The 14,340-nt window shown below is 37.4% G+C and overlaps 2 protein-coding genes across 9 annotated transcripts in view; one reads left to right on the top strand and one right to left on the bottom strand.

Moving 5' to 3' along the window:
* Positions 1–10,609, top strand: part of CSTF3 (cleavage stimulation factor subunit 3) — a 56,901-nt gene extending 46,292 nt beyond the window's left edge. Inside the window, exons 13-21 of the mRNA XM_026111617.2 lie at positions 664–738; positions 2,026–2,169; positions 2,263–2,365; positions 4,598–4,667; positions 5,955–6,150; positions 7,976–8,129; positions 8,543–8,637; positions 8,743–8,803; positions 9,913–10,609. Coding sequence (XP_025967402.1) covers positions 664–738; positions 2,026–2,169; positions 2,263–2,365; positions 4,598–4,667; positions 5,955–6,150; positions 7,976–8,129; positions 8,543–8,637; positions 8,743–8,803; positions 9,913–10,115 — 1,101 coding nt within the window. The 3' untranslated portion in view covers positions 10,116–10,609. The remainder of the gene's footprint in view (positions 1–663; positions 739–2,025; positions 2,170–2,262; positions 2,366–4,597; positions 4,668–5,954; positions 6,151–7,975; positions 8,130–8,542; positions 8,638–8,742; positions 8,804–9,912) is intronic.
* The window catches only part of TCP11L1 (t-complex 11 like 1), a 22,803-nt gene continuing 17,201 nt past the window's right edge, over positions 8,739–14,340 (bottom strand). For all 8 annotated transcript variants that reach the window (XM_026111619.2, XM_064512934.1, XM_064512936.1 and 5 more), the window contains 2 exons: positions 13,934–14,106; positions 8,739–13,732 (listed from right to left, as the gene is read on the bottom strand). In XM_026111619.2, the coding sequence (XP_025967404.1) occupies positions 13,497–13,732; positions 13,934–14,106 (409 nt within the window). In that variant the 3' untranslated portion in view covers positions 8,739–13,496. The remainder of the gene's footprint in view (positions 13,733–13,933; positions 14,107–14,340) is intronic.

Here is a 14,340-nt window from a genome sequence, read left to right as displayed (position 1 = left end):
CACTTATCATAACACGGAAGAGTTTGCAGTAAGATCATGAGGACAACAGCAAACAAATCTTCATGCCTGAAAGAGAAAGCTCTCTTGGCTTTCAGTGCAGCCTCTTGTATCCCCAGCATACTGGCTGTTTAACTTCTTTGAAGTTGCACAGTGCTTATAATAGAAGGGCTGCAGCTGGCAATGAAGTGGGTTAGTGGTTATGTGGGTTATTGTGGGTTATTGGAAATGCCTAAGTTTTGGAGTGAAGAAGGTGATTTTTCCTAGCTGGTCTGCAAGTTACTTTTAGTTGGAGGTAAGGGAAACAGTCATCTTAGCCCAGCACCTAAATGGTAGTTCTGCTGCTGTATTATTGAATTAAAAAAAAAATTCAGAGATTCTTGAAAAGCATGTACATAAGCACTGCTCAGAATAGAATGCAGAAAGTAAAGAAATGACTGCATAAGACAAAAAGAATGCATCGGAGTAAATAAACCACCGATTGACAACGTATAGCATCCAATTGAGGAAAAAAGTAAACAAAAATTTTTAGGATTTTTCTGCTAATTGTTTTTTGCTTTCTCACAAGTGATTTGTAAGAGTAGTATTAGCTTTTAAGTCATTAATATAAAAGTTCTATCATTCTTTTGTATTAAAAAGCAGTCTGTTTCCTTTGTATTTACTTAGAGTCGAATGAAGTATGAGAAAGTACACAGCATATATAACAGACTCTTGGCTATAGAAGATATTGATCCCACTCTGGTAAGATGATCCACAGTATTGGGTTTTTCCCCATTTGCAAAGATCGTGAGCGGAGTACACTCAAAGAATGGGGAGGTACTTACATGAGTTCATTGGGTCGCAAGGATGATTTAGCAGGTGGAGTATTAAGATGATGGCATTAGATGAAAATTTCAGAGAGGCTGATGATTATAGCCTCTAAATTAAATGAAGGTACTAAAGATTTCGTGAAGCAGCTCGTAAGCGTTGGTTTATGTTTTGTTGGCTCAACTAAAATTTCACTTTCCCTCACCTTAACTTATGAAAAGCACATTGCTTTCTCCCATTGTCCTCCCTACAAAGAAATATATTGTATTGATTTCTGTGTACAGGTAGCTTGCAAAGAAATTGGAAATGCAGCACATGTAATATTAAAGCTGTACCTCTACTTCAGTAAACAATATTGTTTGTAGTGCCAGCTGTGCTGGTACTGAACAAATGGTAGAAATGTAACCTGCCCTCAAAAAGTTACTTAGTTTATAAATAAACATGACAAAGCATGGGAAGGAAAAAGGTCTGAGGTCTGAAATTAAATAACAGGTCAGTGTCAGAGGAAAGATATCTATTTATTGACATGCTGTATTCATTATATATAGACCATAATGCTTTCCAAATATGTATTTTATGAAAAAACACATACTGATTCCTCCTCTTTAAGGAACGCTGTTATCTATGATCTAATTCAGAGTGGAGGAAAATTAAATCCCCAAGAAATGCAAATCACAATCTGGCCACTGAATTAAACAGCACCTTCATTATTTTCTTGATCAGTTATAAACATTTAAAGCCAGGATGATTTGTGTCTTGGATCCTATAATATACATAAAAATGCTGAAATAGGCTTTTTGCCTTTTTTTTTTTTTTTTTTTTTTTTTTTTTTTTTTTTTTTAGTCTTATGGATGTCTTTCACTTTATTGGAAAGCTGACATTTTTAGAATAAGCAAGTGACCTCTAGTTCTCTGAAGGTATCAGCTTATGTAAATTATATTCACCTACATTACATTCACCTACTTACCTCCCCTACCTCAAAAAAGATTGCCTACTTAGTCTTAGGTATTTTCTGCTTTTTAAAAAAAGTATATAAAAAGCTTTGTCTTAGTATTTATAGCATGGCAACATAGAGGCACAACACGATTTTGTTGGTTTCTGTTATGAATTGTTAACTGTATTTTGTGAGTAGAGATGATTTTAGATATAGCCAAAGATTTTATTATATCTTAGCACTCTTTGTTAGCAGTGATACTATATAAATATTAATATACACCTTAGGTTTATATCCAATACATGAAATTTGCAAGGCGAGCAGAAGGCATAAAATCTGGAAGAATGATATTTAAGAAAGCAAGAGAGGATGCCCGGACCCGCCATCATGTCTATGTTACAGCAGCTTTAATGGAGTATTATTGTAGTAAGGTAATTATAGATGCTCAGTTCGATGCCAAGGAACTGTCAGTAGGGTGCATGGCTCACTGAAGCTAATAACTTTTTTTCTTTTAATGTTTGCAGGATAAATCTGTGGCCTTTAAGATTTTTGAGCTAGGGCTGAAAAAATATGGGGACATTCCAGAATACGTGCTGGCATATATCGACTACCTGTCTCACCTTAATGGTAAGTTTTAAGCTTTGAGAGGTAGTAATGAAACATTCATTTGCCTTCTCTGTGAGTCTGGCTCCAGGCCAAGGTCTTTGTATTCTAGTTTTAATTCTTTCCTGAAGGGCAAAGAAACCTCCTCATAAAGCTCAGTAATTAGTTCAAAAAAACCCTGTCACTTTGTCCACGCTGAAGTTCCAGAAGGGTACTGATTCACATGAGATCCGAACTCTACCAAATACAGTACAGTGAACTTTCCAAATTGTTACCTAATTTGCTCTGCAGCAGTTTGTCGGCATGTGCTGTAAGCAGTGGGAAGTATACCGAGAAATCTAAATCCCGCGCAAAAAGATTGTAGGAGGTTGAAATTAGCGTGAGAGAAGTTCCATACTGGAAGACATTTCATTGCCTTTCACGCACAGTAATTTAAACTCCTTCTCCCCAAGTAGATGAGATGAGCAAGATTTGAAAGCAGCAGTGTGAGCTAGCTGGAGGTAACTGCCCTGCCGGGGAGTTGCGGGGGAGCCGCTTTCCCAAGCCAGGAGCAGGGCACGCTCGGGGCACAGGGCATCCCCGCGCGGCAGGCGCAGAGGTGAGGGCGGGCTGGGGAGCCCGGTGCGGTGGCCAGCATCTGCGCAGGGTTCCCCAGCACGGGAGTTCATCGCAGTGTTAGCAGACCCCGTAGCCGCCGCGCAGAGTGCGGGCCGAGAGCGACCTGTTTGGAACCGTCCTGGCGCCTGTTTCGTGGTGAATTAGCGATGAGTAAGGAAGGGGGTTCGTCCCAGGCTCTCCCTCTGCCCAGTCGTGTCTGCCAAGGACCCATTACATTTACAGATTTCTTTAGGTATTTGTTCAAGTATTCAGTACTTGAATAGAGGGCCTCTCTCTAGTTGACGTGAGTGGTGGCTGCAGGTGGCTGTACTTCTGAATCTTCTAAACTTTTCAGTGCGTTTCGTAGACATCGGTGAATCTCTCCTGTCAGCCTGCAGCGTCTTTTGTTTCAGACTCTGAAAGTTTGAATAGATGTAGAGCTCTCTTCTTCTGTGAGGTAAAAGCAGGAAGATTTTTCCAGACAAAGTATATTTAATTTTGAGACAAATTATGTTAGGACTACATGAATATCTGCAATGCTTTTTCATGTCACCATCGGAAAAAATATCTTAATACTCTGTGAGTGTTGCTCTGCCTTATTCCACGTAAGCGAGCATCTCTAAAAACAAGTTGTGGTCTCTGTTTTGCTCAGCAACAAACTTAGCCTCTGCCGCCCGCCTCTTGAGCTGCGCAAAGGGCAGGAGGTAGGAAGTAGAAGTGAAAGGCTCCTGCATTAGCGCTGCTGGAGGAAGCGTCCGTGCAGTGACTGACCCAGGTCACGATACACTCTGCTCTGTCGGGTACCTACAAAACACTGCGATCAGTGATAGCAGCTGGTAGTGTTGCCTGCTCTGGTACTTAGGAAGAGGCAGCGTAGCAGCGAAAAGCTGACTGGGTCTGAACCCAAATCTGAACACCTTGCTCACGGACTACTGATGCGTAGTTACAATTATTACACACGTATACATGTTAAACACATTAACATTTAACGGAATGTAAATGCTGTATGTAGCCCTGAAGTCTGGGTATTGTTGTCACATCCTTATGTTCCTTTTCCTGACAGAAAAAAAATCCAGACTTTACTTAGAAACTAAAAAATTGACTGTTGAATTTCTAGACTTCTGTAAATATAAGATACGGTAGAATATTTAGCAAGAGAGACAAGGCAGAAGCTGGTAGTTTTTAAGAAGAAAACAACCATTTCTTTCCCTGGAAGTTGGAAGAGTAACAAAGGCGAATGCTTAACTGCTAATTGGAAAGCAGTTCTAATAATTTTGTGAGGGTTTCTGAGGAATATACATCTGAGAAGTACATTAATATTGCCCTAATTTAAAAGGGAAGTAGTTGAAAAGCCTGATAAAAATTACAAGAGATCAAGCAATAGCTGTATTCTCATAAAAGAATCTATATTAGCATTGGCTTGTTGCTCTCAACAAGAGACTTTCAAATAATAAATTGATAATAGAATTTACTCTCCTTTGGTAAAGCTTTCTGTAGGTGTTCTGATTTTTTTCTATTTACTGAAATTCACATCCAGGTATCAGAATGTCAGCCCTTTTATTTAATTCAGTGTACACATCTCTTTGAATGGAAATGATTTTAAATTGTCTTTAATATACTTTACTCAGTGTGATTTTTCTTTTTCTTTCTGTTTTTAAGAGGACAATAATACAAGAGTTTTGTTTGAACGTGTTTTAACTTCAGGGAGCCTCCCACCTGAGAAATCTGGGTATGTCTGCAAAAGCAGTTTCGCTACACTAAAAATAATACATAAATCCTTTCAAAAACAAACATTACGAACAAGTTAGAAAAATGAACAGCAGGGCAAAACTAACTACAGGTGTTCCTTTCCCTCTTAATACTGTCTAAAATAGCAACAACTATGGCAGAGTTGTGAACGTTCCCGTCCTACTTGCAGTGAAATTCATTTATTAGTTGACGATAGCATGTGAAATCCTCCTGCATAGTAACAGGCGTAGCTAATGACAGGTATCTCTCACTACCTGCTTCAGACGGACGGGGAGAGGGAGTTGAGGAGGTTTTTCAGGAGCATTGTATTAGCGAAGGTGAGGCAGGAATTTATGGAGGAGAATGTTGAAAAACTTCCAGACAACCAGAAATAAAAGAGTGAGAGAACAAGAAGACACTTGAAATTAACCGCTTAGTGGCACATTTTCATTACTACTTTTAAAATTTATTTCTCTAAAAATGATTGCCACATCCTTTGCGCTCCAAGTAAGAAGCTATTAACCATTGTTTCTCTGGTTGACATAAGCATCAAAACAGAGAAATCAAATGTGTTGCTGTGCACCTTCATCCTACACTTTTTTTTTAAGAAATACTTATGCCCAATTTAAAAGAGAAAAATCAAAATAGTTTAGATGCAGGATCTTCCTCAAAGTGAGCTCCAAAGCTAAAATGAAAGTTGATTCCAGTCCAGAAATATGGTCAGATGTTGCATAAATTGTATCGGAGGTTTTCCATAAAGAAATAACTAATAATTTACTGTCTCATAATTATACACATTTTAGGCTATGTAAAATTCTCTAGTACTGCCTATTATGTATTAGGGTGTTGCTCTTGTCGGCTAGAATATGCTAGTCCACGAAGGTGAAGTAAATCACAATCTGTGAAAACTCCTTTGCACATCAGGGTCAGAATGAAATCCTGTGTAGCAGGATGAGTAAAGACCATTCATGCCTCTTAACTTTGATGTTAAAAACTTACCTTAAATGCTACTGAAGTCATTCACTCCAGTAATCCTTTCCTTTCCATGACAAGGTCTGCTGCAGAGATAAGTTTTAAAGTCCTTTATGATCCACTAGATTGAGAGATTTTACAGAAATATCTAAGGCACTGGGAGGGTAATAGGTGCGTCTAAAATAAATGATAGAAATGGTAATGCTTTCCCAGATTACCTCATTAGAATCTCTCGTGTTATATGTTGTTGTAATTGGGATATGATCAGTAATGCTTTCTCCTTTAGCACCTGTCCTATGTATCTGTTCTCTTTCAGAGAAATCTGGGCTCGGTTTTTAGCTTTTGAAAGTAACATTGGTGATCTAGCTAGCATACTGAAAGTTGAAAAACGGAGGTTTACGGCATTCAAGGAAGAATATGAGGGTAAAGAAACAGCTCTGCTAGTAGACAGGTATAAGTTCATGGATTTATACCCTTGTTCTGCAAGTGAACTTAAGGCTCTTGGTTATAAGGTAAGTAGATAATTTTACTATTGTTTTTTCATTCCTAGCAAGTTTATGCAATTCTTTTATTTAGCAATTTATTTAATTGCCTTACGTTTTTTTTCTTTGATGGAAAAGTAAGAAAGAGAGGTCAGGTTGGCTTTTTCTTGTCTTCTGCTGTTCTCGTTATCTCTAGAAGGTTTGCTTTGACTACTTTTTGACACTGTACTTCAGTGAGAGCAAAATCAGGCTGTTATTCTTAACTCCTTTTAATCTCTAGCCATAATCTCTACCTGGAACACTGCTGGGCCAGACCAGTGTGAAAGCATAAGGCCAGCTGAGTTCCACTGCAACTCCACCGCGGCATTGCTAGGGGTGAATTTACCTCTCAGATTAAGACTGAAGAGAAACTGAGCTAATTGGGCTCCCCAGGGATGCCCTTGTCGGGAAGCAGAGTGTCAGGCTTTGTGGGCCAAGTGCAGAAAGGGGCAAGGAATATGACTAACAGATGCAACTTCACTTATTCATATTTACCTCTCATCTTCCCATTGAAAGTTTGATATATGTTTGTGCCCTTAGTGGTCAGTCTCAGCCCCCTATTTCAGACTTAGTCCTGAGCTTGTTCATAAAGCATAATACTTTTGGAAACTTTCAGAATCAGGAGATGAGCATGAAATATTGCTGGCTGCCCTTCCACTCTAGTTGGTGGCAAAGCTGCTTTGCTTCGTTGAGAGCCGAATCAGAACAAACAAACTGCAGTCCTAATGATTACTGCACATGACTGAGAAAATTACTGCAGAGCTCAGTGATTGCCTGCTTTTCTTTAATTGTTTGTTACGGTTAAAGTCCTTCAATGCTATTCTTCGGAAATTAATTTACATTCTAGGCCAGAAACCTGTATCTAGTGGGCTTCCATCTCTGTTTTTGACCACATTTACTTTAATTGCTATTTTAGTCTTGTGGGAATCCATAAAGCTTTGGAAAACAATTAGGACAGAAAAAAATGTCCTTTTTTTTTTTGGGGGGGGGGGGTACCATGATGTAAAATAGACTGGCAGACAACTTAGGCAAAAACACCTCTGTTGAAGGAACTCTTGTTTCACACTTAAGAGAAGGGAACTTTCAGTTCATGTCTAATAGTGTCTAAGCTTCAATTTCTCTCTTACATAGAAAAGCAGTTTCTGGGGAAAAAAAAGTCATAAAAGTTAGCAAAAGGGCTGAAGTGTTGGTCCTCACATAGTTTTAAAATAATCTCTAATGGGTGGAAACATGATCGATGCTGAGCCATTAAATATTTTTCTTAGAAATCAATCAAGAAAAAGTTATTTCTGAAGTTACAGTTGTGCTTACAAGATGTCTTATATAAATGCATTCTAGGTGATGCACCTAAGATTATTCAGCCCTTGGGCTGATTTCTGTTGCTTGTAACATGCCAACATGCCATTTGAACTGGTATTTTGCATGCCTGCTGGTTTCCTTATGTTTGATTTATTTTCCAGCTAAAGCAATTTAGAGAATGAAATGAGGGAGAAATGATAGTTGTGAAGGCTTAGTGGTCTGCACCTGTTTATCTAAACCTTTTTAACATTAAACAACAACAAAAAAAGTGCAATTCAGAAATCATGAATAGGGTTCATTCTATACCACTATAGGTGTTTCCATTCCCAACTGGGCACCTGTGGGACTAAAACGTTTGACAAAAATACGCAGGCTTTGCCCAGCTGGTCTTCAAAAAGGATATCTCATATAGTGATAACAAATTGAGCATCCATGACTAGTCTAGAGAGAGATTTTGTTCTACAATTTAAACAATATGGTATGGCCAAATTCAGTGCTCTTTAACTGGCTTTTGCAGGATGTCTCCCGTGCCAAGCTGGCAGCTATAATTCCAGACCCTGTGGTTGCGCCGTCCATCGTGCCTGTTCTCAAAGATGAAGTAGACAGAAAACCTGAATATCCAAAACCAGACACTCAACAAATGATTCCATTTCAGCCAAGACACTTAGCACGTAAGTCAAATGTTCAGTCCGAAGTGGCTGTATTTCACCTAGAGGCAAGATGTTTACCTGTGCTTCTCTTACCAGGTAATTCCCCTGTGTTTAGTAAACCTAGGCATGGAGACTTCCTAATCATCAGTGATCTCAACATGTACTTAAGTTTTAAGCTGTTGTTTAACAGAATTGCTAAAGGCATAGATGTTTTGCTTAAAAGTAAGGTCATATGAGGATATAGTTGGGGTCTTGCAAATGGTAAGAAGCTGTTACAGATGCTGCTCATAGAATTCAGATCACTGACTGAACAATACACAGTTAGTAGAGGCAAAAGTGACAGGGTACTGATTATTTGCACCACGTAATAATGCTGTTGAAGTAATCCAAGTCTAGCAGTCATGCACTGGATTCATACAGTTCTTTTTCCACAGCTCCAGGTTTACATCCTGTACCAGGTGGCGTATTTCCTGTTCCACCAGCAGCTGTAGTTCTAATGAAGCTCCTGCCCCCTCCTGTTTGTTTTCAGGTTTGTTTTTATTAATTATGAAAACTTCAAAAAGTTAGAAGTGATTCTGTTTTGACAGAAGCACAGCATGCATTCTAATCTTCTAAACTTTTTTTTTTTAATCAGGGTCCCTTTGTTCAAGTGGATGAACTCATGGAGATATTCAGAAGATGCAAATTGCCAGAAAGTAAGTCATTTGTGCACTCTAGGAGTCTGTGGTAGTACCACGTGTGATTTTTATTTTACATATGTATATTACAGTGTAAAGTCCAGACCTCATTTATAGATGCAGATGTATAATTATTATTTAACAGTATGCTGTTGAAGAGGTTATGTTTGTAGGCTGGAATCTACATAGAGATGTTTGCACATTTAACTGTGGAGATAAACAAAAAGTAAAAAAGCTGAGAATCACCAGCTGCTACTTTAGTAACAACATGCCTAATTATACAATTTCTGTGGTAAACATGAAAGAAATTATTTTCCAAATATACTTTAGAAGAAGGAAGGCATCATCTCTACTTGTATAAGAACTTTAACTCATTAAGTTACAGACTGTTGGTATGTGAAGTCCATTGTTGGATATAACTCAGAATGCAGATTGTTGCAGTGTCTGCTAACAATTCAAGAATTGTGTTGTCTTAGCTGCTACAAAAAAGGTAAATTTCTGAAATATAAACAGAAGACAGATCCATACCCCAGTCTTCATGTGAACAACTACAGCAGATGATTAATATGCAACTTCTCATCCCCTCTGTTACTGTAAGTAACATGATCAGAGACAAAGCTAGGATTTAGTTTTGTTTAGAGGGAAAATAAAGCACCTTCTATTTAAATTATATGATATTTTTCAAACTTTGTCTCTGTTCATAAGCAGAAACAGACTTGCTGGCATCTTTCTGATGTATCATGAACATGTGCACAGTTTCCCAATAGGCTTTCTTATTTTATTAAGCTTGTAACTGACCTCAATACTTGTGTAAAAAGAGGTCTCAATTTGAAGTAGCAGCATTTACTTTATAATTACTGTTTGCCATAGGTAAGAGTTTTAGAGAGTTGAGATTTAATTCTTCCTCCTAACTTTTGTAGGAGAAGTAAGGTGGCAAAATACCTTGTGTTCCAGAAATCTCCACGATGTGTCCATCTTGGTGTGCCTGTCTGAATGCTCTTTAGTTTTTCTTACCTTTTTTCTTATTCCAAAAGCATACCTGAAATTCTGTTCAACTTTGCTGAAACACCTTTCTAATCAGGGAATTTAGTTTCACAAATTAAACTAATCTTTTTCTTGTTCTACAGCTGTTGATGAAGCTGTAAGAATAATTACTGGAGGCCTACCTGAAATAACTGTGGAAGGCAACGGACCTGTGGAAAATAATGCTATGCTCAATAAGGCTGTCAAGAGACCAAATGAAGATTCTGATGACGATGAGGAGAAAGGATCAGTAGTTCCCCCTGTTCATGACATTTACAGAGCACGACAACAAAAGAGAATCCGGTGAAACAAGTCTCGAATTCTACTGTGATAGACAAAGACTTGTATTGAGTTTGTCTGTCTCTTAAAAGTCAAGCATTTAAAAGGGACAGCTGCAAACAAAAAAAATCTTGAAATGGTTTTGTTACTGTGGTGCCTCTTCTCCCATATTGTTCTTGAACCGAAAACAGACAGAACAACCTTAGAACGTGCTCTGAACAAAATTAGGTTTTCAAAAACAAAAGTACAAAATGACTAAACTGCATTTTGTTCCTTCTTCAAGGATGTTCACATCGACCACTTGAAATCTTGTGGGTTTTCAACAGTTTTATTTTAAAAACTGGATGGCTTATAATTGTGAAGCATTTTTAATTCACACTTTCTGGAAAACAGTTGTTCTCAGTTTGTTCATGTAGTGTCCTGCCTTATTGTTCGTTTTTATTTATGGCAGAATGTATGGAATCTGTTTTGTAGTTGAAAATGGAAAAAACATTCCTTTAAAATAAAAGGATATCGATAACATCATGCCTCATTCCGGTTTTATTCAAACATTTTTTTCTAGATATCACTCAGCTACTTCAAAAGCGATGTTAATAAGAATTAAAACCATCACAGGAAACTGATCAGACCATATATACTAGAATTAATTTTTCTTCCATATTTCTAGAAGACACAGTATGCTTTTGCTCTTAATGCCATGACTTTTTAAAGAAGACAGCATAATATGACAATTTCAATACATATTTCTAATGTGGATTGTCCAGGAGTATTAGTTAACACAATCTGGCCCTGGATAACTGCACTGGTCTTCTATTTAATAATGTACAAAGCTAAATGTTAATATATTAGCTACATAGGTTAACCTGTTATTGTCAAACACGCTAACAGAAATGGTATATGAACTTTTGAAGCACTTCCTATGCATATTTCAGATTTTTAACTTGTAATTGACTATTTCATACTGCACCCTCATAAGACCATAAGAACCCCTATGAACTATAGGGAAGTAAGATATTCAAACAAGTAGAAAGACATTCCTACCATCAGGAGGACAGATGACTCTAGGTCAGCGCTACTATCTACCAGACTAAGAGGTAAAACAGCATACATATAACTGCATAAATATTCACAGAGGGAGGTAGGGCCTAGCCTTATCTTTTTTTTTTTTTTTTTTTTTTTTCCCTCCTTACTTTGCCACTTACTTAACAGTATCTGTACAGGTCTTTTAAAGAAGACTTAGAGACACGGACTATCATGATGCACTTGTGGGCATTTACTACAGTTACGCTGGATCCTTATTATTAGGTAGTAACAGCAAAGGCCTATAAAATCCAACCACTGAGGCACTCATTTCCCAGCTGCGTGTAACACCCAAAGGTGAGACAGAAGCCAGATGTGGGGCCTGCACCCTTTTTTCCATGAAACCTTAGGCGCCAACCCTTGCTGAGAAGAGAGCTGGGCTTTACTTACTGCACTGACCCTGCGAGCAACAACCAGGCACTGCCAGCTGCACAATCCATGCTCTGAGGGCAGCGCAAGCAGCAGCTGGCACTTGTGGACACCTGGATGCTGAACTGCAGAACTGGAAGCAGCCATCTCCCAGATTAAGCAAGTATAATCTTTCTTACCCTTTCAGTCCCACTCATTCTGGCATCAGATACTTTTTCCATAGGCTTTTTTCTGAACTAGTGATCTCTTACAAGACTTTTTTCTTGGGGGAAGGGGGTTTTGTAATGAATGAGAAAAGATTTGTTTTCTAGTTGCATAGCCTAATATGGAGTAAAAGGTCTTGTCTTATTCTATCTTCCTCCCTACTCAAAGCTACTGCAGCTATATCCATGCTGACATTTAAAGGGAAACTAGAAAGGAAGCATCAACACTGATTCATCATCAAGTACTTTCTTCTACAAGTTCTATTATTTTGATTGATTAGTTGATCAATAAAATGAAGCTGGAAGTTATCATTTAAGAGGGTTTTTTTTTTTAATGTAATTTTTTTTAAGAGACAATATTTTGTTGTGGATACAGCCTCTAATATTGTGACACTGTTCATGACTATGAACTCTGCTTTCATAAAGTCATCACATTTTGACTATGGTAATACAGTGCTGCACTCAGTAACTAGAGAATTTCAGATGTACTTACCTCCTAACCCAGTCTGAAACTACAATATTAGGTTATTAAATATTATATACTGTAATTTGAATATTAATAATATTATTGAAATTACAGTATAAAGGCTGTAAGATCACTGAGATGTTCTGTGAACACCCATCTATACAACATGTAGTTAATTAAATTCAAGATCTAAAAATATTTTAAGTTTCAAGAACATCTCTACAAAGTGAAAAAAATCTACCAAAAATACTCCCTGTTTATTCAAATCAACATTATATCATTTATGTCCCACTCTATGTTTAAAATCACTTACACTTCTGATAGTACTCTGCACTTCCTGGATATTTCTGAAGACATGATTGAATATGCAACCATCTCAAGTTGTAGTTTTAAAAAACAAGTACAATTTTTCAGCCAAAAGAATCACACATTTTAAATCCACCTTCTGAAAATGACAGATTCACTTTAAAATTAGTATTTCACATAAAAAGGAGTAAACTACTAGCAAAAAAAGGTAAGAAATGCCACTTTTATCAAAACATTTTAGCTCTGCCCTTCTGAAGTCTTTACAAGAAATAAATACAGCTGCAATCTATAAGATTGCCACCTTTGTAAGTACTGTACATAGCAGAGGACAGTTACCCAATAACCAGAAAATATGCTACAAAAATATATTATGTTTTTTGTAACATCTGCAGGTAAACAGCAAAAAAATGCTATTAAAAATGCAGAAAAAACTAGTAGTCTACCATACTAACTATAATGTTACAATAAAGTGCTGTTTGGCTTTGTTTTTTGCCTGTTAAAATTTCTCATATCTAGAATTTTAGCTTACTACCTCAGTCTTTAAGTAAGCTTTTTTTTTTTTTTTTTTTTTTTTTTTTTTTTTTAAAGCCAAATCACCCTGCTGGGAAGGACCATTGCTAACCTGCTCTGGACTAAACAACTAACTTCCTGGTAAATTAGAGAGTAAAATGCCCTCAAATGAGCCATTTAAAGACACAATTTGGTTGTCAAACTTGTCCTACCTAGCATCTGCTCAAAATCTAAAAATTGCAGCCATGAGACTACCAAGCCATCCCCCAGGCTGCATACTTACATTAAAAAATCCATCTCGTTTTCATCATTCATTTCAGAACCCCTTCCGCAACTCATGTATTTTTCTCAATCATCACTAGTGAATTCAAAGAACCAGTGTTTAAATGGAAAGCTGTTTTCTAGACAAATATTGGTGCAATTTTTTAAAATAGCAGACAAAGTTAGTACCATAGTGGTAGCATACAAACTGGTTTTATGATTCTTCTGACTTCCTTACGAGCTGAGATTCCTCCTTAGTCAGTATTTTGCCAAGGACTGCATCATAGTAAGGGCTGAAGACCATTTTGTTGTAGTTGACAAGACGAACATACTTGACAGCAATCTCTTCCAGCTCTCTCTGAATAGGGCCTAATCCTCCAGGAAGAGCAGGTAATGATTTCTGATGACTAGAGGCAAGATAACTCTCCAGAAACTTTTGAATTCGAGAATCTGGAAAAATTGGATCAAGAGTTTTAATTTGTTTTTTAAAGAGACAGTCAGAAAGATCATAATCTCACATACAGGAAAGCTGGACACAGTGAACAAGTATTTAAGTATTAAATGAGAAGAGCATGCATGACTCACCACCAACAGCTTACAAACAGAGAAGAGTGGTCACTTGAGAACAGACCGTATTCTGTCAAAGCATACCTATTAGCTTGCATATGGCGTTACCAGGATTGCCCACTGCTTGGATTTGTCCTTTAAGCACAGTCTCTCTCTCAGGCGTGAATGGTGTGAACCCATGTTGGGAAAGGCAGCTATTAACTTCAGCACACACCTTTTCACTGATGGTAGCCAAAGATTCCCTTAGGTTAAAGGAGCTGGAGAGAGTGGAGTAGAGCATTACTTAGGGATTTTAGTTATTCACTTTTCTTCCATCTTTAAAAACAAACTATCTAGTTGGAGTTGCCTCAGTTATCAAGTGTAATAGAAGAACATTAATCCAGATAAAGCAAGAATTATAAAGAACACAATGTATTTTATAAATATGAAAAATAAAGTTAAGACATAAAACAAAGAGGTGGGATAGCATTAAAGATTTCCAGCCTAAACAA

This window comes from Dromaius novaehollandiae, chromosome 5, assembly GCF_036370855.1.
Source record: "Dromaius novaehollandiae isolate bDroNov1 chromosome 5, bDroNov1.hap1, whole genome shotgun sequence".
NCBI classification, from domain to species: domain Eukaryota; kingdom Metazoa; phylum Chordata; class Aves; order Casuariiformes; family Dromaiidae; genus Dromaius; species Dromaius novaehollandiae.
This window is presented reverse-complemented; position numbering and strand designations above follow the sequence as displayed.